This window comes from Perognathus longimembris, chromosome 24 (assembly GCF_023159225.1).
Source record: "Perognathus longimembris pacificus isolate PPM17 chromosome 24, ASM2315922v1, whole genome shotgun sequence".
Taxonomy (NCBI): domain Eukaryota; kingdom Metazoa; phylum Chordata; class Mammalia; order Rodentia; family Heteromyidae; genus Perognathus; species Perognathus longimembris.
Window position 1 is genome coordinate 16,896,867 of NC_063184.1, and position 26,215 is coordinate 16,923,081.

Here is a 26,215-nt window from a genome sequence, read left to right on the forward strand (position 1 = left end):
TGTTTTGTGTTTTCTGCTAATGTGTCTTATTTTGTTTTGTTAAGTTTAATTTTCCATTTATCAAGACGCATTCATAATCTAACATGTCAAAGAAAAGACAAACTGCACAGATACACAACACACACACACACACACACACACACACACACACACACACACACACACATTCTCCTTTGTTAGCAAACCTCTCTCCACCTAGTTTCTTCTACAGAATGCCAAGTCTTCAAGGATAGGCTGGGGAGAAAGTTGGCATTTGCGATGGCTTCCAGCAGATAATAGCTACTATACCGCTATGCAGGGTCACAAACAGCTGGGAACCAACTCCAAACACCTTCTCTGAGCTCAGGTCTGAAAACCAAACCTTCCAAATCCCTGGACACCTCTCCCCGCCCCCTTCTCCCCCCCGCTCTAGAGCAGTGGTCTCGTCTCTAGTCTCCCTCCTCCCCCTCCCATGTGCCGTGGGTGGACTGTTCCGTGACGTCACGAACCCCTGGTCCAATTAAAAGCGGCGTAGGGGAAATTTTAAATTTAAAGGCGGGGCGGCTGGCAAGTGTTAGGAGTCGCTGCCGGCCGCCGGGCCTTCACCCTCCACCAGACGCCATGGCTGAGGAGGCGGCGGTGGCGGTGTGCGTGCGAGTGCGGCCGCTCAACCCCAGGTCGGTGGACCGATGGCGGCCCGGCGCCCGGGGAGCCCTGCGTACGGCGCGGCCTGGGTGGAGGGGCGTCCACGGCTGGTTCCGGTACCTGGGCGGCTTCCCCGCCGGTTGGCTTGGCTTTGGTTTCCTAACCCCGACTCCCTAGATTCGAATCCCGGTTCACCGACGGGGACGCCTCCCCCCACCCTTTCCCGGGGCCTCCGCCCTGCTCGCCCCGGAGGTGTTGGTGCCGTCCGTTAAACCCGAGGGAGAGCGGCAGCGTACGCGGCAGGCCCGCCTGGCCGGGCCTGTCTGCTCACCCCGGCAGGGCGGCCTGCAGCGGGATTGGTTTTTATGTTTCCTCGCCGTGTCTGCGCGGAGCAGACGCCGCCGCCCTCTCCTGGGGGGGGGCGGGGGGGGGACACGACGTGAACACCCAGGAAAATCCAGGACGAGGGGAATAAGCGAGCTCTGTGAGCCTGGCCACCCTCTGGGCTTCCAGTTTATGTGTCTGAGAAATTGTCATTGAACACGAACTTGGCGTTTAGACCATGGGTTTATGCACATCTGGAAATCTCCTATTAATTAAACAAAGAAGCACCTGTCTCTCGTTTGTGAAAAGCTAGCTACAGTTAGGTAGTCATTGTATTGAACCCTTACTATCCTGGGAAGTGTTACCAGGGGCTGTAGACTGCTTGCCAGAGGGACTGTCGAGAGAGGTGACAGTTTGGGGTGGGAGGGGCCAGAGTCTGGAAGATTCTGACACTTTCTGTGAATGAAAGAATTGGTAGGCTGTGTAGGGTGTCCGGGTATTAAGAAGATTTGCCCTTTAAAGACCTTTAAGTTGGTTGATGGATGTAGTTGTTAGGGGTGCACATAGATGTGGTTGAGCAGAGAAGTGACGTGTCAGTTGTGTATGTCATGCTTAGTACTTTAGAAGGTTGGGTTTTTTTTGTTTTGTTTTTTTTTAAGTGGGAAGGACATAATCAGAGATGTATTTTGAGTCTCTTTAGTTGCTGGAACTGGGTACAATAAGGGGGCGTAGGACTTGATAAGAAACCAATGAGGAGAGGTCACAGAACCCCTTTTTAGTCCTGTGGAGATCGAATCCTTCGGATACAACTTTGTTTACATGTTATCCCATCTTCTTATAGCATAATTTCTGTGATCAGTTGTACCATACTAAAATGCAGTGTTTTTATTGTTTTAGGGAAGAAGAACTTGGAGAAGCTACCCAAGTTTACTGGAAAACTGGCAATAATGTCATTTATCAGGTTGATGGGAGTAAATCCTTCAATTTTGGTAAGCCTATCATAGCATTAGAGTTAGCTTGTGCCTGGTGTGGTCTGTAAACCCAGTATTTGGGAGGCTGAGGCAGGCAACCAAAAGTTCAAGGTTCTGTCCAAGGAAAACTTTTTTTTTTTTAAGTTAGCTTATATCTCTTAACTATTCAAGAAGACAGAAGGCAAATCAATCATTTCAGCTGTGTCATTAACGTTCTGTAGTTTTACTAGAAATAAAAATTGTTTATAAGTGTATATGGTAAAATAATTGATATTTATATTTAGAACACAATGATAGCTCTAATACCTTATTACTGAAACAAATATTTTATTATTTATTAGATTACTTGTAACCTAAAGCTCCATGAACCCAAATATGTTGTATAACATATAACAAATCATTTAAGACTCTTCAATTTAGTATACCCTTTTCAAGTTCTTTCATTTATTTTTACTTATTACTATATGATGTACAGAAGGGTTTTAGTGTGGCATTTCTATATTTTCATACAATGTACTTCAATCATTTATTATTTTCATTCAAACTCTTTAAAAAATAAATGAAGACATTAGTGCCCATCTGTTGCCTTTTTTGAGCTTATCATATGATGAGCATTAAATTTGTGATGATATAAACTTGGTGAGGTTGGTAGTAAGAGATCTAATTATTCCCAGTGTCCAAAAAGCCATTGACCCTGAGACTGAAAACTATCCTAAAGGATTTTAAGGTCCTGGGAGGTAACTAGATTGATTTCTTTATTGATCTAACATGTGTCAGACACTGTTCTAAGCGTTTCCTGTCTTAACCTCTTTGATCTTTCTAACAAGGCTGTGCAGTAGGTATGATTGCTTTCCTCATGTTAATGAGGGATCGAAACCAGAGGCTAAGGTTGCCCAGCAATGTGTAGAAGAATCGGGCTTCAATCCAAGTTATCACCACACCATGTAATTTGCTGTTAAGGCTGCACAAAACAATGTACCCACTCAACAACCTTAGGAATAGCAGTTAGTTTGTCACCTTATTGTTAGTCCAGAAAATCAATAACATTTGAGTGGCAAGAGGTATCAGAGTTACAGTGATTCTCTCGGAAGGACTATTTGCTAATATACACATGTTTTCTTCAAAGGTGACACTGTACGTTAGAGATTACAAACTCAATTTTATGAGATGACCAAGTATCTGGGGTGGTGCCACAGCTCGTTAGCCATACATGCATGTCAAAGATTTGGACTCATTCACCTGCTTGAGATAAATGACATTAGTCTAAATTAAATTTGGTTTATGTACCAACTCCTCACTCTAAAACCATGAATCCTGAACTGCCTTCCACTGGCACTTGGGTTTCTTGTGGACTTCTGCCTACAAGGCAGATACATGGTTACGTGCCTGAAATATGATACTGAATTTCTCCTTGTGGATGAGTGCATTTCCCTCATTTACAAACCTGTTTCCTATGAGCATTTTCACATGAGGTCACTATTGGAAGGACAGCCTGGTTTTGGTGTACTAACACAAACATCATAGAATGACAGATTCATCAAAACAGTGCTCCACTAAATACAGCCATCCGCAGCCAGAAAACTGCTCATCTTTTGTAACATTTGGATCTGGTTCAGGGCCATTCTTCCAAATTTCTGCATTTCTTGGCTGAACTTGAGCTAGGCCTTTTGGCCAGCTACATTACAAAACTTAAAAGTTTCTCAAAGAATAATAATGGTTCACATTTCATTAGAATTAATTATGTGTTTGCAATAATTCTGTAGGGATGACAATACATGCCAATTTTATAGATCAAAAGAAGAAACACACCGTTTATAAAGGATTGACATCTGGACAGTCAGACTCTAGAGTCCTATAGGCAATCATTGTGCTCATCTGCCTTTGGAAGACACATATAGGATAGTTGACTTGTTTTTGTTTATTTATTTATGTTTGTGGTATTAGGGATAAAACCCAGAGCATTGTACCCGCTATGTAAGCACTTTGTCACTGAGCTACATTCTAGCCCTGACGGGGTTTTTATTTGTCAAGAACAACACATTTTACCTTTGGGAAGGATATTTTCAGGAGATAAAAAAGTTGAAGAAAATATTGCTTTAAGTATCTTCTCACTCAAGATCCTGACATTCTTAGTTATTTGGGTAACTACTCAGCTGTGTAAAAATACAGTTGATTTGTTTGATTGAGTTTCTGTGTTCTTGTCTTTTTAGATCGTGTCTTTCACAGTAATGAAACTACTAAAAATGTGTATGAAGAAATAGCAGTACCTATCATCGATTCTGCTATCCAAGGCTACAATGGTTTGTGTTCCCCTCCATGCTGCAGAAGCATTTTAGTCTTAAGTGTCTGTCTGAATAGCTGAATAGCTGAATATTCACTGTAGACTCATGGTTCATCTTTGCCTGTGTTTGTTTTTGTAGGTACCATCTTTGCCTATGGGCAGACTGCTTCAGGGAAAACACACACTATGATGGGTTCAGAAGATTGTTTAGGAGTTATACCCAGGGCAATTCATGACATTTTCCAGAAAATGAAAAAGGTAATTGCGTGGTTCACAAGTAGGTATAGGTAAAAGTAGTGATAATTAGAAGTCTTGGTGTTTCTCTCATGAAAATGAAAAGAAATGGGCTGGGGTGCTTCTCAAGTAGTAGGGCACTTGCCTAATGAGCAGCAAGGCCCTGAGTTCAAAAACAGATGAAACTATATATATACTTTCCCACCACAGACTTTATAGAACTTAACATTCTTTCATTCTTTTTTCTTCTAACAGCTAGTAGGCTAAATTAACTAGTAGGAAAAGCTTATTTGAATGGTTAGCTCCATGTCACTTTAGTTTTTGGTAGAAGTAAAAGAGGGGAAGAAGAAGCCCAAACAATGCAATGTGAGAGTTGGTTTCAAATTAGCATTTTCATTGAAGCAAAGGCATATATTGGGTTTGAAATCCACATTCTCATTGAAGTAAAGGCATCTATTTTGGAGTTTTATTTTGAAACTACATTAGTAGATTAGGTGTTCTTTTTATGGTAAGATACTTTTATTATGTCTGAAATATGTTTTTGTATTTTTATGTTTATTGTTGCCAACATTGATCCATAGGATTTGTTCAGTTTAATAAATAACTTTCTTAGCCAGGTATCAGTTGCTCATGTCTGTACCCTAGCTATTTGAGAAATTGAGATTTATACTAGCAAGACTCAAAAACAGTCCAAGCAGAAAAGTCCACAAAACTCTTATCTCCAATTAACCAGCCAAAAGCTAGTCTGGAGGCTTGGCTCAAGTTAAAGAGTGCTAGCCTTGAGGGGAAAAAAACCTGGTTTTGTTTTTTTTTTTCTAGAGTTTAAGTCCCCTTAATTCAAGCCTCAGTACTGACCAATCAATGAGCCAATCAATAGTTGTCTTTAATTCTAATATTTACAGATAAACATTCAAACATTAGTTTTTATACTGAGTGCTTCCTGATGTTTTATCCTTTTCCTTTTTCTTTTAGTTTCCTGACAGAGAATTTCTCCTACGGGTGTCTTACATGGAGATATACAATGAAACCATTACAGACTTACTCTGCAACACTGAAAAAATGAAACCTTTGATAATTCGGGAGGACATCAATGTGAGTAATAGGATTAAGATGACTTTAAAACACACTTACTGAATTATTCTGAATATTTTAAAGTGTGTTCTGTTTCTGTGTTTGTCTTTCTGGTTTCAATTTATTTAAAATGTTTAGTGATCAGTTTTTTAAGCAACGAATATAGTTTTAAAATACTGGCAGCCATAATATTTTGGTATAAGTTCCTAAAAGTTGCAAGATGTAAACATCAAGGTAAAATTTGGTATTTTTGGTGTGTGCAATAAACTGAATATTCATAAGTGTGTTTGCTGTCCCTCTTCCAAATAATAGGTTTGTTTTTCTAACTTCTACAAATGAACTCAGCAATTGATCTCACTTTTGTTTTTTGTGGATTTTTTTTAAAAGCAAACTTTAACTGTTTCTCTAATCTTTCCCTAATTAAAATGGTTTCAGAGGAATGTATATGTTGCTGATCTCACAGAAGAAGTGGTTTACACATCAGAAATGGCTCTGAAATGGATCACAAAAGGAGAAAGTAAGACTATGCTGTTTTTATTTTTGCTTTTGTTTTTGTTTTGGTGCCAGTATTGGGACAGGAACCTAGAGCTTTACATACTTCCTTAGCTGTTTTACTCAAGGCTGTTGCTCTGCCACTTGAACCACAACTCCACATCCAGCTTTTCGCTGGTTAATTGGAGATAAGAGTCTCAGATTTGTCTACCAGGGCTGGCCTCAAACCAAGATCTTAAGATCTCAGTCTCCCAAGTGCCTAGGATTACAGGTATGAGCCACTAGCAGCTGGCATTGTCTTATGTTTAGACTACTTATAAAAACTAGTTTAAAAATGAATCACAGTGGCTGGGAATATGGCCTAATGGTGGTAGAGTGCTAACCTCACATACATGAAGCCCTCCCTGGGTTCGATTCCTCAGAAAAAGCCAGAAGTGGCTCAAGTGGTAGAGTGCTAGCCTTGAGCAAAAGGAAACCAGGGACAGTGCTCAGGCCCTGAGTTTGAGTTCAAGCCCCAAGAGTGGCAAAAAAAAAAAAAAAATTGAATCACACTTTTTATTGTTATGCTGAACAGGATTTGACTTGTTCTTACTAGCCTAAAATAAAAAACACTGTTTTTCTTGGACTGTAACATATATGTCACTGAAATATAACTTGTGTTTTCAGAAAACAGACACTATGGAACAACAAAAATGAACCAAAGAAGCAGCCGTTCTCACACCATCTTCAGGATGGTATGTATTCTCCTTGCCTGAGGTTGGTCTTTCCAATAGGATTGCACTCATTTCCTACAAGTTGCTTTTCCTTTCCAGATTTTAGAAAGTAGAGAGAAAGGTGAGCCTTCTAACTGTGATGGATCCATCAAGGTTTCTCACTTGGTGAGTGTTAATCATAAGAATATACCATATGGAGGGAGGCGGGGAAAAATGAGGGAGGAGGTAACAAGTTGGATAAGAAATGTACTCACTGCCTACACATAAAACTATAATCCCTCTATACATCACTTTGACAATAAAGAAATGAAAACAAAATGTACCATACAGTCCCAATAAAACTGAACTCAGCTTAGTAAGAACTGTTAACTAAATATGGCAGGGGGGAAAAAGAGTATAGGTTGGCAGTTAGCCTGACCTCAGTGTATCAGATTTCTAGCTGAAATGGTATAAGAATAATTTAAAGGCACTTTATTCTCAATACATCCTGGCCACCATCTCCTAAAACTTAGGTGGGAAGCTTCAGGAGTTGGGGGCTTTTCCTAACCCACAATGGAGTCAGGATTTTTCTGTACTCATCTTTTTCTGTATTTCCCCTTGTCCAGTTATCCCATTATTTATTGAATCCATCTTTATCTATGTCACCTGAATTACTACTTTGGTCTTCTGGAACCTGACCTCCAGGATCTGGCCTTCCTTTCTCTGGTCCATCCTATAGACTTCCAAGATCACAGAGCATTACTTTTGCTATCTCATTTCTTGGACAAAATCTAACCCCTCTTAACCAGTGTGACTTTCTTCCACCCCATCAGGTCTTCTCTTGTACATAGGACTTTTTGATGTCCCAAACTTTACTATGAGGAACATGAGCAGTGGTTTTACTTCTTCCCTCTTTGTTATTTCTAATGTTCTATTCTATCCTTGCTCTTGATATTCAAGAACCAGGGCAAACATTGTCTTCTTAGTGTAGCTTTGCCACCTTTATCCTTCCCCCATACCATGTGTGAATGGCTCCTTTACCCATGAAAGTTCTGTGTAGCTATGATGCTGACAGTTATGTGGAGTGTTGTGTATTGTGAGAAAGAAAACAGGTAAAGAGACCAGTTTGACTCAGAGAGAAAGGGGAAAGCCTGAACAGTGAAAGGAGACAAGGATCCAGATGGGATATTCAGAAATGCCATGATTTTAAGATGTTCTTTCAGTAATTTGGGCTATATTTCAAATTCTACCTCTAAAGATTTCTTTTGATCTTTTTCAAATTGCTGCTTCTAAAGTGTTCCCCTCCCCCTCCCCCTATCCTACAGAATTTGGTGGATCTGGCAGGCAGTGAGAGAGCTGCTCAAACAGGAGCTGAAGGTAATGAGAATGTGTGAAATACCAAGGCTTAATGTCTTCTATTGCTACTAGATATTCTCAGAAATAAATTAGTACTGATGCCTCACACCTGTAATCCTAACAACTCAGAAGTCTGCTTAAATGTGAGATCTGAGGATTGTGGTTCAAAGCCATCCCAGTTAGGAAAGTCTGTGAGACTCTCCAATTAACCACCAAAAAGCTGGAAATAGAGGTGTGGCTCAAGTGGTAAAGCTCTAGCCTTGAGGACAAAAGCCCTATGACAGTGCCCAAACCCTGAGTCCAAGCCCCAGAACCAGCACTAAGTACGTACGTACATACATACATACATACATACATACATACATACATACATAAAGTGAATAAAGTAATCATAAAAAATCTGATAAAAGGGTATAACATAAAAATAAATAATGGTGTCTGGTTATATAATTACTTTGAGTTACTATAGCATCCATTAAAATATTAAAATATGCAGTTGATGGAGTCATGTAACTGGAAAGTCTGTACCAAGTACCATGAAAACCATTGAAAGTTTCTTACTTAGTTAAGGAATTAGGAAAGGTAGTGGAAGGTACTATTCCAGTACTAACTTTCTGATTTTGAGATTCTTAGATATTTATTTACACATGTACAAGTTTTTTCTTGTTAGCACCTCTGTCCTTTCAAACTTTATGTAGATTGATATCAGTTAGAGACCATGGTTAGCAATGAGAAAAAAAAAACAGTAGCTGAAACCACTCTGAAAATTTTCTTTTCCTAGTATTTGAGAAATAATATATATCGTCCAAATATATATTTTTTATTTTAAAAAAGTTCAAATATTTTGTAAATAAAATCACTCCATTTATAAAACCTCAGAGACATGATATCTAGAAAGAAGTTAAACTCCGCATTGGACAAAACTGACTTAAAGAAAACTCTAAATCCACAATTTAGATATAAAACATTCTTGAAAAAAGGAAAAATATTATTAGATAGAAAATTTTAACATCAGGCTTCTTCTCTAAAGAAATTTCTAGATTTAACAATCGTAATAAGAATAGCAAAAGTACATTTTTGTGCTGTTAGTAAACTACATGCTACAGCCTAACTAGAGTCACCCAGCTAAGAGTAGCCCATCCTCAAACCTGTGAACAAGGAATGAATATTTGTTTTAAGCTATTGCGATAGGTAGCAATATTCAGTGATAACTGAAAAATGTCCCTTTGAAATAAATTTGTTCAAAATCTTATGTAGAAATATTTTTTGTAAAAGGAATAGATAGGAAACCTACATGTCTTTTAGTAGCACACAGGTAATTATATTCTGATGCATTCTTGCAGATTTTATTATGTAAAAAGACTGAGCTGGGCATGGGTAGCTCATACCTATAGTCGTAGTTACTCAGAAGACCGAGAGGCTGAGGATCACGGTTTGAAGCCAGCCCAAGCAGAAAAGTCCATGAGACTCTTAGCTCCAATAAACTACTCAAAAACAAGCCAGAAGTAGCATTGTGGTTCAAGTGGTAGAACACTAGCCTTGAGCAAAAGAAGCTTAGGGACAGCGGCAGACCCTGAGTTCAAGCCCCAGAAATGGTTAAAGAAAAAAAAGGGAGAGAGAGAGAAACCAAAGGAAATTTTTTGTTTGAACTTCAGGCCTCATGCTTTGCTGGCTAGCTGGCTGGTTGTCTGGCTGGCAGGCTCGCATTCTATGATTTGAGTCGTGCCTTTAGTTACTGGGAGTCAATTTGCGTATTTGTTTAATAAATCCAGGAATGCGACTGAAGGAAGGCTGTAACATTAATCGGAGCTTATTTATTTTGGGACAAGTGATCAAGAAACTTAGTGATGGACAAATTGGGTAAGTTTATTACATTGTGCACTCACTTATGGCTTATGATTTTATTAGGTTCAAATCTGTAATACCTCAATAATCAGGAATATTGACATCTTTCTTTGAGGATTCTGTATATATATAATATATACAGAATTTGTATTAATTTGGTTATTCCATTAGTTTTGATCTGCCTCATATACTTTATATGATTGCCTCATAATTTTCTAAAGAATTAATTTTTAATGTTGTGGCTACTTTTCAATATTCTATGTTAAAAAATATAGAACACTTTGTATAAAAATTCTCAATATTTTTCTCTCCCAAACTCACTTCTTGCTTAAGTGGTTACATAAATTATCGAGATAGCAAATTAACACGAATTCTTCAGAACTCCTTGGGAGGAAATGCGAAGACACGTATTATCTGCACAGTTACTCCAGTGTCTTTTGAAGAAACCCTTAGTACTCTCCAAGTAAGTTTGAGTTGTTTTTTTTTTCCTCTACTTAGTATTAAGAGAAGATTAACTTTAAAGGGAAAAGAAAATGCTTACTAAATTGACATGTTAGAATATAAATAATATGTTATCTAAATAACATTCCTTAATTTTCCCAGACTTAAATGAATAATTTCTTTAATGGTTTTATAACTTTTGCCACGTAAAACACCATTTTAACTGAAATTGAGTGAATATTTTCTTATAAGAAACTCAATTTCTATACTTAATTTACCATAAAAAGAAATTCACCACACAAGTAGAAAATAACTTCAATAATTCTTGAATTTTTGCTTACTGTGGCCTGCTTTACTCTGAGCCAGAGGCCTGCAATTTCAATAGATAAAATAGCTGTTTCAGTGGAGTATTCAATCTTATTTAATGGTAATCTTCATTTCCTCACTTAAAGTTTTTAGTAGTCATATATAACAACATTGCTTTAAATACCTCTTGAGTAGAAAATAAAAATTCCTGGCCTCACAGGATTTATAGAGTAGGTAAATAGTACCAAGCCATGGTTTAATTATTAAGTGTCTAATAAGTAATCTAGCATTCAAAGGAAAAGGGGATAACTTTGGATTAGAAGTAATCTCCAGAGTAGAGCAAGCAATTCCAGAAAGCCATTGCTTGTTGGATTTCTGTTGGTGTGTATCTTCAAGATATTTCTTCAACTTCTATGAAGACTATACATTACAACGTTGTTAGAAGGATATAGAATATTCCCTGTATGTGCCCAAAAGTATTAAGCCAACAGGGAAAAATTGTTTTGTTTTACTTCCAGATTAATTAAAAGAAATCTAAACATCTTTATAAATTGTTTTACTCTTGAACAATTGCACTTTTCTCTTTTTTCCCTAGTTTGCCAGCACTGCTAAGTATATGAAAAATACCCCTTATGTCAATGAGGTATCAAATGATGAAGCTCTTCTGAAAAGATACAGGAAAGAAATCATGGATCTTAAAAAACAGTTAGAAGAGGTATGTGTCCATCATTTCACTAAAGACTGGAATGAACTAGAATAATGGAGATCTACCCAAGAGATTAGGTTTATAAATATCAAGACTTGCTACAACTTAAGTTTAAGTACAATCAGCATTTTTTTAATGGAGAGGAAACCAACTCCTGAAAATTTAACTTAAGGGAAAAGTTTAGTTTAATAATGGAGTGTTTGCCCTAACACCTTTAAAGCCCTAAACTTAATCTCTAGCAACTCAAAAACTTATTTTTTACTTGAATATGCTGTAAACTGAAAAATTGTTTCTTGAGATCTAGATTTTTATTTTTCATTTTCAATAGTCAAGGTTTTACATGAAATTGTTTTTGTTTTTCAAATGAACCAAGTTAAAATATTTCTAAAAACAAATATTAACAGATTAAAAAGACAGATCATGTGTACTTCTTTTTTAATTAGCATGTATTAATTTTACAAAATAATGAGTTTGATCTATTTTGATAGATATCTATAAAGTACTTCGATGATATTCATCACTCATTATCCTCTCTTGTCCCCCCAGCCCTCTCCTGGGAACCTTCCTCTTCCCAAATAGTTGCCTCTCTTTGAGGGGGGTCTTGAACTCAGGTCCTGAGTGATGTCCCTGAGCTCTTTCGCTCAAGGCTACTGCTCTGTCACTTAGAGCCACTTTGGAGATAAAGAGTCTCGTGGGGACTTTTCTGCCTGGGCTGGCTTCAAACCACAACCCTCAGATCTCAGCCTCCTGAGTAGCTATGATGACAGGCAAGAGCCACTGACATCTGACAATTTTAGTGATCTTTTACAAAGTAATCTAAATTATCAGGTGGCATTCTTAATAAGATAGCATCTCTATTGCCAATATTCAAGTCTCAGCTTTTGTGAATTCTCTGCCTGTTCATAAATCCACAATTAGTAGAATAAGCATACCTTAATTTTAATTGAACTTGCTCTATATTCCCTAGTTTGTCAGTTGATTACAAAATAAACTACAATAAATCACTGACAGTTATTTTTATTATTTCAATTAGGTCTTATTTTATAGTATTATGTGCTGTGCTTTATATGTGTGTGTCTGGTATGTATGTCATCCAAGATGGAATTAAGGTCTGTGATAGATATGGCATTTTATTTTTATTAGATTTAATTCAAGACAAATGAAAGTTAGAATTCCACAAAAAAGGAGCTGTATTCTCCTTCATGTCAAATGTCAGACTTTTTGATACAGTTTATAATGTAATATGTTCTGAAGTAATATGTTCTGAATACTTGGATTCTGAAGAGAATTTCAGGGAATCTCATTAGTAGTTATTAATATTATTGTTAATCTTAAAGAGCTACTATGAATTTCTAATTTTTTTTTGCTTAGTTACAGTTTAAAATGTTTAATGTTTTGGCTGTGAGTGAATTTTAAATAAATACAATACTATCTTTTTTATTTGTTAAAAATGAAATTGGGTCAGGCCCCAATGGTTCACGCCTGTAATCCTAGCTGCTCAGGGGGAGCTGAAAACTGAGGACCATGGTTCAAAGCTGTCCCAGGCAGGAAAGTCCATAAGACTTATCTCCCAGTAACCACCAGAAAAACCAGAAGTGGTGCTGTGGCTCAAAGTGGTAGAGTGCTAGCCTTGAGCGAAGGAGCTCAGGGACAGTGCCCAAGCCCTGAGCTCAGCCCCATGACCAAATAAATAAATAAATAAATAATACAATTATTTAGCAACATTGTTATCTTTTACACTGTATATAGAATAATGACATGAGAAGAAATGTACCCTTTGCCTTCTTTTATGTTTGAGAAATTCTTGATTATGGAAATTGTATATTATGGGTTCTGCATGTAGGTAAATTTTATTGCAATTAAAATTGTCATCGATGACATGAAAATTTGGTATTCTGTTGTTTAAGCTTCTTTTAGGGGTTTAACATAATCTAATCCTGTAGGTAAACATAAGGACTCGAGCCCAGGAAATGGAAAAAGACCAATTGGCCCAACTTTTGGATGAAAAAGACTTGCTACAAAAAGTGCAGGATAAGAAAATTGAGAACCTAACACAGATGCTGGTGACCTCGTCTTCTCACACATCTCAGCATGAACTGAGGGTAACATTTGAAGCCAATAGCTTGAAAGAGAAATAGGGAATGAGGGCAGAAGGATAGATTAAGAATTTCTACATAGTTAATGTAGTTAAGAAACCCAGAACATGGGCTGGGAATATGGCTTAGTGGTAGAGTGCTTGTCTAGCATGCATGAAGCCCTGGTTTAGATTCCTCAGTACCATATGCACAGAAAAAGCCAGAAGTGGGCACTGTGGCTCATGTGGCAGATTGCTAGCCTTGAGGAAAAACAAGACAGGGACAGTGCTCAGGCCCTGAGTCCAAGCCTCAGGCAAAAAAAGAAAAAGAAACCCAGGACATTTCATGGATTTGACTATATACATCAATGCTACCTAGAGAGTTCATTAAAAATAACCTATCAGGGGCTGGGGATATGGCCTAGTGGCAAGAGTGCTTGCCTTGTGTACATGAAGCCCTGGGTTCACTTCCCCAGCACCACATCTATAGAAAACGGCCAGAAAGGGCGCTGTGGCTCAAGTGGCAGAGTGCTAGCCTTGAGCAAAAAGAAGCCAGGGACAGTGCTCAGGCCTTGAGTCCAAGACCCAGGACTGGCCAAAAATAAATAAATAACCTATCCCTAATTCTCAGAGGAAGAGATTCTAATTAAAGAAGTTTAGAAAATAGTTATACTATTGGCAATATGTTTCGTAGCAGTCACTAGAAAATCAGAGACTACTTATTTAAAGACATAGAAATATTAATCTCAAGAAAGCTGATCTAGAGCTGACCAGATGGTATGCACCAAAATGTCAGCAGTCAGCAAGCAAAGGCAGAAGGATCTCAAGTTCTAGGCCACATTGAAGTATATAGTGAGACCTTGACGATAAATACATAAATGAATAAGAAAACTGATCTATAATCGATGTCAATGAATGATCAAACTTGGAGCTTCCAGTTTGCACGCTTTTTGTTTTTATTAGCGTATGGGTTCATGGGTAGAAGAAATATTTTGGGGAGTATGATAGTGTCAAATTTAGGAGAGTAGCCTCCGGAGCTAGACCAACTGGATTTGAATTCTACTTCCTTCAGTTTCTAACTTTAGATCTTAGAAAAAAATCTTGAAAGACTGATTTACTAAAGGAAAATCAAATGGCTACCTGTGCTAAAGCCAAACTTTCTGATTCTTATCAATTAGAGCTGGGTACCTGAAGGAGTAACCATGGTAACACCACATTTTTTAATGGGCTGTGAAGCAACACAAGTTCTTTTCAAATAAATCTCAGAAAAACTTTTAGATATACAAAATTGAAATTTAGAGGCTTAAGGATATAGTTCAGTGTTGGAGCAGATGTGTGCTTACCAGCACAAGGCACTGGGTTTAGTTACCACCACCAAAAAAAAAAAAAAAAGAGAGAAAAAAGAAATTTAAACAGTGGTTTTTATCAGATTTATAACCATACACTGATTTGAAAAGTTTAGGAATGTTTTCTTATCTCAAGATATTATTATACTGGTTCCCTTGTTTTATTGTACCTGAAGCCAGATCGATGGGAAATAATTTTCGTTTCTCTTTCTTTAGGCTAAAAAGAAACGAAGAGTTACATGGTGCTATGGAAAACTTAGCAAAATGAAGGACTCAAGCTATGTAAATGAATTTAGTATGCCAGCAAATGTAACAACAAGAACACAGACAAAATCTTTCAGTTTACTGGGAGAAATTGATGAGTGTAAGTACCTTGTTAAGTGGACCATATTTAATTATAAAAGATCCCATTAAGGCTTCCCTATGTACTCAGTTAATGTGGTAAACACATTTAACAAAATGTGGGATTATTAGATGTGATTACAATGGAGATTACAATACAAGTAATTAACTTTAAGAAAGTAACCATTCATGAAATTCTTTGTTAATTTCAAATCTCTCAGGAGTAAAGCACCACAGTTGAAAACATGAGTTAAGTAGTTTTATTTTTATCCCTGTTAGTCAAGTAAATAAGTACAGTAGTCATATAAGATCTGCAATTTTTTTTAAGTGGCATTTATATAGGAATCTGTTTCAAAAGATGCATCCAGTGTTACAACCTATTCTTAGGGACATTGTAAAACCTACTGTCAGTGATCAGATCACACATTCAGAATTTATCCTTTATACCTGTGTTGTATTAAGAATCTGAATTCTTAGCTCTCTGAATTCTTACAGTAATATAACTAACTGGTCATACCTGTAATATGTAGTTAATGTGAACTTTTTATCATTGCCGCTCTGGTCAGAACTGCTTTTGTCTTCTTTTGACTTTTAGAGAATTTATTCATGGACTAATTTCTTTTCCCTCTAACTATAGCTTTCTGCTCTGAGTCTGATTTCTTCAGTAATACTCTTGATCCATTAAATGAGACAGAGTGGAATTCAGCAACGAAGCTGCTAAGTGAGGTAACTTAATGTATTTTACAGGCCATTTTCCATCTATTCTTGAAATTTGCCTGTATCTATATTTTTAAAGTATTACTGTTTTGAATTCAGAAATGCTGTTATGGTCAGACTATTTTAGTAATGCCAAAATTCTTGGGCATATAGTAAAAGAATGACGCACCAGAGAGAGAAAATAATAATTGCCACATTGTAAATGTATGTAGGTCTTATACTTTAAGAATGTGTTTAAGAGTAAACAATAAAGTAACAAGGAGAAGGTCTATAGTTTAAGTACTGGCACAAACTATTGTAGGCTTAATTACCTTTTGAATCTAAGGAAAGATAAGAGATAATCCATGAATAAGGGACCATAGATGGAGGGACTGATGGTGCAGTCTTACCAAAACTCAGTAATAAGGAATAATTGCTAAACACTTTCAATAAACACTTTCCAGATTGCTTATGCCCAAGATATGTAGTATAGTCATATAAGTCTATTTGTTAAAGACATTTCATTTTAACTTTACAATACAATTGCAGTTTTTTCTTCTATTTCTTATTAGCATTAGTGATGACTGGTATCAAAGATGGTATTTTTGTGTTCCTAAGGCATTTTCTAGGACTCTGTTGTTTTAAAAAAAAAAAATCCTCTAGGTTAGCTTTTAAAAAACAACAGTTTATCTTTTTCTTATGATGTGCAAACTAGAAATGGGTTTTCCTTAAAAATGGTGTGGTAAACATTGCCACCATTAGAAATTTAGGTCAATCGGTAATGTTTTTTCCTTTCCTAAATTTAGAGCCATCTAAGAAATAAGAATTATGCAATGAGCATTTGAATAACTAACTTTGCCTTCCCTATATTGACACTACCTTTCCCAGGTTGACTTTTCCTTTCCATTAGGGATATACAGATTGTGATTTATTTATATATTCCTTTCAAAATAAACTTGTGTTTGAAATTAGCAAGTTTGCCAAAATGTAAACCTTTAGAAAGACATAGAAAAAGAATGACTTGAGGGCTGGGATGTAGCTCAGTGAAAGCGCTTGCCTAGCAAGTGCAACATCCTGGGTTCGATCCCTAGTACCAAAAAAAAAAAAGACAAAAAGAATGATTTGAAACCACCAAGTGGTTCAGAGTTAACTTAGTCAAGTTAAATTTTAGTGAAAGAAACAATATATCATTTGAAACCCCGCTAATTAGAAGTTTGTGTTTTATTCCAGGAGAACTTAGAAAGTGAGTTAAACTCACTCCGTGCAAAATATGATGACTTGATATTAGACTATGAACAACTAAGAAGAGAAAATGAAGAAATGAGTTTGAAATTGAAAGAAAAAAGTGATTTGGATGAATTTGAGGCTCTAGAAAAAACAACTGAAAAAGATCAAGAGGTAAGAAAGAAATATGAAGCTCAAAACTATAAATTCTTAAGTGCATTCTCTTAAATATGTTACTTTCTCTAACATTGAAATCTTGAAGATTAACCCATTTTACATATGTATAAAATACTTAGGGAGTTAAGAATCTATATTGTTTTAAAAATAATGAAATTCTTTTTATTTTTATCATGCCTAAATTGGAGGAGAACTGGAAGTATCTAGAGGGTTTAGTGACCTATCTGTTGATAGATTTGTCTTAGGTACATCATTTCCTTATCCTTCATAATTATTAAGATTTAATTTATTTTATCAAGATTTAATTTATTGAAGATACCTTAAATGCTAACCACAGTATCCCCTTTCCTATTGAGAACAACATGAATTTCAATGTCTACTTTGCTGTTTTATGTATAAATGCTACAAACCAATGAATTTCTGTTGTTATTTTTAGAAAATGTATTCCTATGTATATTAAATATTACCAGAATAACTAGAAAAGCTGATTAATGAAATTAACCAAGTCACTTAAATTTTCTAAATATGTAATACTACCCTACATATTAAGAGAATTAATTCAGAAACTATTTATAGGAACACTAAAAAAAGTCCTAAGATTTTAGGGACTCTTTAAATCTTTATTTACAAAAGATTATCTTTAATTGGATCTCACAGATACTATGAAATTATTTTTCAGAATTTTTTAAGGTGTCTTCATTTTTCTGGGACAAGAACTCCATAGCCATTATCACACTTCATGGCCCTTCATGGATCTCCCAAAACTAAGGTGTCCTTTTTCATCTACATTTTTTTATTGACACCATTTAATTGTATAAGGGTCTTTCTTTTTGACATGTCCTTATGTGCATAAAAGACACCTTGATCTGACTCATTCCCTCTTGATACTGTCTAAATAGGAGCAATTTGCAGCTGCATTCCTGATTTTTCTCTGGCTAACCCAAAGGAACATAGACCTGGTGTCATGAAAAGACAGTAGACTTCAGCCAATACGATTGAGGTATAGGCCATGTTGTGTTGTGGGAAGAGCATGGTATCTAAAACAAAACTTTCTGTTTTTAAGCCCTAGTTTGGGAGTGTAAAGCCTCCATTTTGGAGAAAAGCTTAACCAGAGGTCAAATTAAAACCTTGGAATAAATGGTCATTTCTCTTGTTCTCCTAAGAGTTTTGTTGAAATTATAGAGTGTGTCATATGGTAAACTTTAGAAGAAAGGAATAAAATCAAGTATCATCATGCTTAAAGGACAAGAGAAATCTTACCTATTACCTATTTTGTTTTGTCATTTTTACACTTTGTAGAGGTTTATCTTATGAAAGTTAGTATTTCACCTGCTGAAAATTACAGGTGAAATTTCTACTATTTTCTTTTACCACATATACTTCTCTTGATATTAGTCCTCTTAAACCATAAATATCGCCTTTGGATATTTCCCTTTCATCTTTACCTAAGCTAATCTTTTCCAATTTATGAGGAACAAATATAAAATGAAGAATTACTTCAAAGGAGAAGTGGGAAAAGAGTTAAGATTAATTACTCAATTCTCCCTTATTGGTAAATGTGGGGTTTTTTTACACAAAGCTAGAAATAGGCAGGAATGGAAAATAAAAGATGAAGTCCACTTAGTCTAACCAATGCTAATGTCTAAGGCTATACTGCACAGGTGGGTCTTCACAAACTGTGACAAGTGAGTACTTCAGATACCTCATTATAGTTCCTATTTCATCCCTACACAAGTCCTTAAATGGTCACCTTGGCTGTGCAGGATACCTGATAAGGCGAACTTCTTCCCATTCCCCAGGGCTTGGAAATGCCCTCCTGTTTCTTAGAAAGCACCACAATTGTGTATGTATTGCTATTATCTTCGCTAAACCTTATTCATAAAAATACATAAGATCTGGAGGCATTGACCCTTTGGTCAAGCACTTTCTGAGGGCACTATTGCTTTATAATCATTCTCTCTTTACTACAATCTAGCTTTTGCCTAATTAAATGAATTGCTCTATTGAGGACTCCTTTGTCTACCATTGCATTCGTTCTTCCCTGAGACCCTGACAGATGACACTGACCTGCAATAGGATGTCAACTCTCGCAGTCGCCTGAAATCTAAAATTATTCAGGACTGACTTAAGTATCCAGACAATATTATTTCAACAGGATAGCACTTTATTAAGTCCTTTTATTCCATTGGAATTTATTCCTTGAGTGTTCATCTGATTATGAAGAATAAATCCTAGGAGAAAATAGATTCCTCTCATCACTTACAGTCTGTTTCAGACACGACTTTTTATACTCAAAAATTCAGTGTCGGGCTGGGGATATGGCCTAGTGGCAAGAGTGCCTGCCTCGGATACACGAGGCCCTAGGTTCGATTCCCCAGCACCACATATACAGAAAACCGCCAGAAGCGGTGCTGTGGCTCAAGCGGCAGAGTGCTAGCCTTGAGCGAGAAGAAGCCAGGGACAGTGCTCAGGCCCTGAGTCCAAGGCCCAGGACTGGCCAAAAAAAAAAAAATTCAGTGTCAAAGTTATTTTGATAGAAAACAAAGATGAATACTTTTTTAGGAAGCTTAATATAAAGCAATAATCATCTTTCCAATTCTTCCCTGTAGAATAAGTCAGTAAGGGAAGAGTTGATAATCCCATATCACTATAGCTTGATTGGAAAGTAATAATATTTTAAAGGAACAACAACCAAAAAAAACCCTAATCTAAACCTAGATTCCAAATCATCAGTTGTAATTTAGACTCTTAGAAGATGAATATATTTTGTATTTCCATTTCTCCAAGCAAAAATCTATTGAAAATAATGTTTTTAGATTATGATTATACTTTACTGACTCTTCTAATTGGTGCTTCCTAATTTGCCAATGACATTACTGTAGCTTTATTAGCAGATGACAGTTCTTATTGGGGGACTCACACTGATTTTCCTTCCTTTTTTGCTTGTTTCATGAGTTTGATCACATGGTATTTCTTATACTTATAAATAATGAGGTATCTGTTGCAGAAGTTTGAACAATTGATCTCTTGGTTGTTCCTAACCTGGGGTGGTTCTGCAGTGATGAACGTGTACTTTTCTTTAATTTCTTTTTCTTTTCCTTATTAATTATTGGTTTGCTCTGTTGCCTGTTCACATACTCTTACAGATGCAACTAATTCATGAAATTTCCAACTTAAAGAATTTAGTTAAACATGCAGAAGTATATAATCAAGATCTTGAGGTGAGCATTCATCTAAGTACTGTTATTGATAAATTTCAACTATAAAATGCATATCATATAATTTGATATAACTGCATAAAACATAGGAGTTATTTATTAAATATTAATAAATTTGAGTTTTACTATGAATTTAAACTTAAGTTCATTTTTAATTCAAATAGCAAATTGTGTCTTACTCTTCTTTGATTATTTTAGAATGAACTGAGTTCAAAAATAGAGCTGCTTAGAGAAAAAGAAGATCAGATTAAGAATCTGCAGAAATGCTTAGACTCCCAGAAATCAGAAGACATAAAAATGGACTTGTCATACTCATCGGTAAAAATCACCTTATTTTATTCTATGATTGTTGTGATACTGCTAGTAATCTATCACACTCATCACCATAGCCAATGCTTAGATTGAGCTGACTATGTACTGACATAGTTTTTAGTCAATTTCCATGTATTTCCTTAATTTATCAGTACCCTATGATAAAAAGTAAGTATCATTGCCATTTTACAGATAATGAAACATTCAGAGTTGAATATATCATTTGTAAGTGAACTGTAAAAAAGTTAAGGACAAGCTTCCAGTAAAAATCAGTGATTTGGACAGGCCTGGTAGCTCACTCTTCTAATCTCCACTACTGAGGAAGTAGAGCTGAGGAGGATGAGGATTCAAGGCCATCCAGGGCCATCTTAGTAAGCCAAACCAGGCTTGATGGTGCACACTTGTCATCTAGCTAAGCAAGAAGCCATAATAAGATCACTGTCTAAAATGCTATCTGAAAAAATAACCTAAGTGAAAAGGAGGCTAGGGACATGACTGGGGCGATAGAATACCTACTTAGCAACAGTAATGGCCTGAGTTCAAACCCCAACACTGTGATTAAAAAAAAAAAAATTGAAGCCAGGCATCAGTGGTTCATGCCTGTAATACTAGCTACTTGGGAGGCCGAGATCAGGACATCATGAATGAAGGCCAACCTGGGCAATATCTCTTTTCAAAAAATAGCTGGACAAGGTAGTACACAACTGTCATTCTACTTACTGGAAAAGCTGAGCGTGAGGGGATAGCGTAAGACTTAACTAAGCATGCCCTGAGTTCAAAACTCCAGTACCATTTTTTTAAGAACTTTTTTTCAATTATCGTTTTTTTTCCAGTTGTTTTATAGAAATGCTTATGGAATTATATAGTTAAGGCTTAAGATGAGCACTTAATGTTAGAATTACTGTCCCTATAAAATTAATACCATAAGCAGCTGGACATGATTTCATGAAGAATTTCATTCTTTTCATTTAAGTCTCAGAAGGTAATTCTCAGCACGTAAAGTGCCTGTTTTATTAGTTCATAGAGTTTATGAAACCTGCTATTAACCAGTAACAAATTTGCTATTCTTTTTTTTTTTTGGGGGGGGGGGCACTCCTGGGCCTTGAACTCAGGGCCTGAGCACCATCCCTGGCTTCTTCCCGCTCAAGGCTAGCACTCTGCCACCTGAGCCACAGCGCCCCTTCTGGCCGTTTTTCATATATGTGGAGCTGGGGAATTGAACCGAGAACTTCATGTGTAGGAGGCAAGCACTCTTGCCACTAGGCCATATTCCCAGCCCAAATTTTCTATTCTTAAAGTACTTCTGTATATTGCTTTCTTTTTTTGTACCAGTACTGGAACTTGAACAGCAGGCATCTGTTGCTCTTACTCAGCTTTTTCAGTCACTGCTGATACTGTACCACTTCAATCATGCCTCCACTTTCCAGCTTCTTGCTGATTAAATGGAGATAAGAATCTGGACATTGGAGATTTGTCTATCTGGGCTGGCTCTGAACCTCAATTCTCAGAGCGCAGCTTCCTGAATGGCTAGCTAGTACATTGCTTTTGTAGCATACACAAGTAAACCCAGAATGTCTTAATTATGATTTAATGTCTTAATTATTGATTTGTTTGATTCTGTAGTATATTTTCCCCTATTTGATGAGTTAGGAACCACATCTGCCTAAGTTGTCTATAAAGTACTTCCAGATCTACTAGAACAGATCTCATTCCCTGTGTTGTCTGCCTAGGAAAGCACTGAGGACCTAAAGCAAATGAGAAAAACTCTTTGTGATGCTGAAACTGTAGCCCTGGATGCCAAGAAAGAGGCAGCCTTTCTTAGGAGTGAGAATCTGGAACTGAAAGAGAAAATGGTAAGTAATTTTGGAGAAATTTGTAACAAAACAGTTATCATAATCATTACTCTGTGTGTGTGTGTGTGTGTGTGTGTGTGTGTGTGTGTGTGTGTGTTATGTGTGTGTAATTTTCCAGTGTTTCTCCAATAGAAACAACTTGAAAATGCTTGCAAGCAAATGGAAGATGATATTCATTTATACCAACGCCAATTGGAGGCAAAAAAGAAAATTCAAGTTGATCTGGATAAAGAATTACAATCTGCTTTTAATGAAATAACAAAATTAACCTCCCTTATGGATGGCAAAGTTCCAAGAGGTATTTTATCATTCAGGCATCTCTTTGCAAACTGACTTCTTCTAGAAACTTACCTAAATAATTTGACCACTATATCGCAAAGATTTAAAATCTGATTCTTTTAGTAACTTAATATTCAACTTTAACATTGTTTTTAGTGTTATTAATAGTTACAAATATTTCCATAGCTTCAAATCATCAGCATTTAATGTTCATTTTTAAATGGTTTTGAGAAAGATAGTTCAGGAGCTATTGAAAGTTAGATTAGGGCTGGGGATATGGCCTAGTGGCAAGAGTGCTTGCCACTCCTATACATGAAGCCCTGGGTTCGATTCCTCAGCACCACATATACAGAAAATGGCCAGAAGTGGCACTGTGGCTCAAGTGGCAGAGTGCTAACCTTGAGCAAAAAGAAGCCAGGAACAGTGCTCAGACCCTGACTCAGGACTGGCAAAAAAAAAAAAAAAAAACAGTATTCATACCAAATAAAGACTCACACTTAAAAAAAATAAGTTAGATTATATTTGCTAATGTTGGCTTTCTAATTATCAAACTTCCTAGATTTGCTCAATAGTTCAGAACTAGAAAGAAAGATTGCAGATCTCCAGAAAGAATTAAAGAAAGAAGCTGAAGAAAATGAAGTTTTACAGAAAGAAGTTAATTTGCTCTCAGAATTGAAATCTTTGCCTTCAGAAATAGAAATGCTGAAGAAAGAGGTGAGAAGACTTTTAAACATTTTGCCCTACTTTTGAAATTAAATGCTTGTATAATGCCTTAAATATTTGGTAGTGTTTTTAAGTAGCAGGTAAGAGACACTAAATGTTTGGTTCAACTTGTTATCAATAGAAATTAATGCAGCTCATTTTCTAATTTGTGCTTATGTTACTAGATAGAGGAACATGTTTTCAGTATATTTAATTGTGTATGAGTGTGCGCACAAGAATGTGTGTGTGCGTGTGCACACAAGTGTTGGTAATGGAGCTTATCAGGGCCTCTCACTCTCACCTGGCTTTTTTGCTCTTAAGTGCTCTTCCACTTGAGCCATGCCTTTATTTCCAGCTTTTTTGCTGGTTAATTGGAAAAAATCAGTTTCGGGACTTTTCTGCCTACACTGGCTTTGAACCTAGATATTCAGATCTCAGTCTCCTGAATAGCTAGAGTTACACGGATGAGTCACTAGGGCCCAGCAAACAGTATTCTTAATAGCATAATACATGTGGCAACTATTTCCATAATCTTGAAATATATTCAGCTAGGTGTATGGCCTACCATTAGTATATACTTTTTTTTAACAAAGTAAAGGAGCGACAGCCAAGATAGGCTTTGAAACCAATGTAAATCTTCCAGACAACTGAGTCTATCCATCTATATCCCACTAGCTTTTCCTTTCTCTCTACCTGACTAAAAGAAAAGTTGAAGAATTTGAGTAGTAACTAAACGTCTTTCCAATAACTGCAGAAACAGTATTTTTTTTAGTTATCTTATAACCTTTAAAAAGTAAGTAAGTCTTTTCTCAGTTTTTGGGCTAAGACCAAATACAAAATTAAGTTTTTATTATTTTAGCAGAATTACTGAACTAATAGTTGATCCTCCAGAGCTGCCTCCTTGGCCCATAGCTGTAACCTCCATGCCATGTGGCCTCTTGCTTTTCACTTCATTAGTTCTCCAGTTTCCTCATCTTTCTCTTCCCTTATGGTTCACAGTGATTAAACTGTCCACAAACCATATATGGTTTATTTAAATATTAATTTTAAATAAGCATTACTTAAGTTACTCTTGGATTTATTAAGTCTTTGAAAATCTAAGCTGTATTCAGAAACATTAGTTTATGAAAAAGAAGGCAAGATAACTTAAATTCTGAGAATATCATAAAGTGCCTGTATATGATTTTATGATTTTATTTATATGACTCACAAAAGAGGGCTTTCTCCAGTCTCCATTCACTCCTTATGTGAACCCAAAGATTAGAAAAGATAGCATGCGGGCTGGGGATATAGCCTAGTGGCAAGAGTGCCTGCCTCGGATACACGAGGCCCTAGGTTCGATTCCCCAGCACCACATATACAGAAAACGGCCAGAAGCGGCGCTGTGGCTCAAGTGGCAGAGTGCTAGCCTTGAGCGGGAAGAAGCCAGGGACAGTGCTCAGGCCCTGAGTCCAAGGCCCAGGACTGGCCAAAAAAAAAAAAAAAAGAAAAAAGAAAAGAAAAGATAGCATGGAAGATGACATTTCACAGCTAAATTAGAGAACTGTGACAGTAAGGAAAGTTCCTGGGATTGGAGGTAGCTCAGTGGTAGAGGACATGCCTGGTATAAACAGGGCCCTGAACTCCTTCCCACACTGCAAATAAGTAAACAGAGCTAATGTGTGGATTTTTTAGGGACATGAAAAGAAACAAGTATCTGAATTGGACAGCACTGACGGCACAAAGGATGCTTCAAACAAGTCCAGCTTGCCACTTGTAAATGAGCTAATAAGGGTTAAGCAGTGTTGGATGACTAGGGACCACTGTGTGCACACTGCTTTATATAGATTGCTCTAAATCCACTGTGCTAGTAGAATTGATGCAGACCAGGGCACAGTGCGCCACCTAGTGTTAAGACTGCGGGCTCACCTAACATAAAGCTGACTGTGTGCCCTTTGACCTTTCCCTTGTCAGGGATTCTTCTAGTATCAGCAAACACTGTCAGATTGTGGGAAGGTGGCTTTTTTCCTGCAGTGGGGCACACAGCCTTGATGTACAGAAAACTTGCGTGGTAGGGTAAATGGCCGGGATACCCTACAGATAGTTGCCTTTCTTCATTCAAATCTACCTAATTTAGATGACTTTTCTGAAAATTTCTTCATGGTATTCTATTGCTTATATTCCTAAATGTTAATTCTTTCTTTCCATAGATACATGAGAAATCTGAAGAGCTGTATATAATAACTTCAGAAAAGGACAAGTTATTTTCTGAAGTGGCTCTTAAGGAGAGTACAATTCAAGGTTTACTTGAAGAAATTGAGAAAACGAAAGATGGCCCAGCAACTTCTGATAAAGAATTTCATGACTTTAAAGTCCTTCATGTGGAATTGGAGCAAAAATATAAAATGGTCCTTGAGGAGAATAAAAGAATGAATGAGGAAGTGGGAACTCTGTCTAAGGAAGCAGAGAGCCTTGGCTTAAGTTTGGATGCTTTGAAGACTGAGGTTGGTGCAAAGGAACCATCTTAAGCTTTCTTTAGTTTACTGTAGAGTGCTCTACTTTTTGTTTGGTGGTGGTTGTTTTGTTGTTGCTGTTCCATTACTGAGGCTTGAATTCAGGGTGTTGTGCCCTTGCTTAGCTTTTTTCACTCCAGTCTGGTGCTGTACCACT

General features: G+C 36.8%; 1 protein-coding gene across 2 annotated transcripts in view; it reads left to right on the forward strand.

Moving 5' to 3' along the window:
* The first annotated feature begins 577 nt into the window (after positions 1-577).
* Positions 578-26,215, forward strand: part of Cenpe (centromere protein E) — a 60,079-nt gene continuing 34,441 nt past the window's right edge. For both annotated transcript variants that reach the window (XM_048333597.1, XM_048333598.1), the window contains exons 1-22: positions 578-656; positions 1,846-1,937; positions 4,130-4,219; positions 4,340-4,458; positions 5,407-5,526; positions 5,941-6,022; positions 6,664-6,731; positions 6,810-6,875; positions 8,015-8,066; positions 9,818-9,905; positions 10,224-10,353; positions 11,233-11,352; positions 13,287-13,445; positions 14,980-15,127; positions 15,743-15,831; positions 17,032-17,199; positions 20,349-20,423; positions 20,619-20,738; positions 22,463-22,585; positions 22,718-22,883; positions 23,424-23,578; positions 25,756-26,049. In XM_048333597.1, the coding sequence (XP_048189554.1) occupies positions 601-656; positions 1,846-1,937; positions 4,130-4,219; positions 4,340-4,458; positions 5,407-5,526; positions 5,941-6,022; positions 6,664-6,731; positions 6,810-6,875; positions 8,015-8,066; positions 9,818-9,905; positions 10,224-10,353; positions 11,233-11,352; positions 13,287-13,445; positions 14,980-15,127; positions 15,743-15,831; positions 17,032-17,199; positions 20,349-20,423; positions 20,619-20,738; positions 22,463-22,585; positions 22,718-22,883; positions 23,424-23,578; positions 25,756-26,049 (2,580 nt within the window). In that variant the 5' untranslated portion in view covers positions 578-600. The remainder of the gene's footprint in view (positions 657-1,845; positions 1,938-4,129; positions 4,220-4,339; positions 4,459-5,406; positions 5,527-5,940; positions 6,023-6,663; positions 6,732-6,809; positions 6,876-8,014; positions 8,067-9,817; positions 9,906-10,223; positions 10,354-11,232; positions 11,353-13,286; positions 13,446-14,979; positions 15,128-15,742; positions 15,832-17,031; positions 17,200-20,348; positions 20,424-20,618; positions 20,739-22,462; positions 22,586-22,717; positions 22,884-23,423; positions 23,579-25,755; positions 26,050-26,215) is intronic.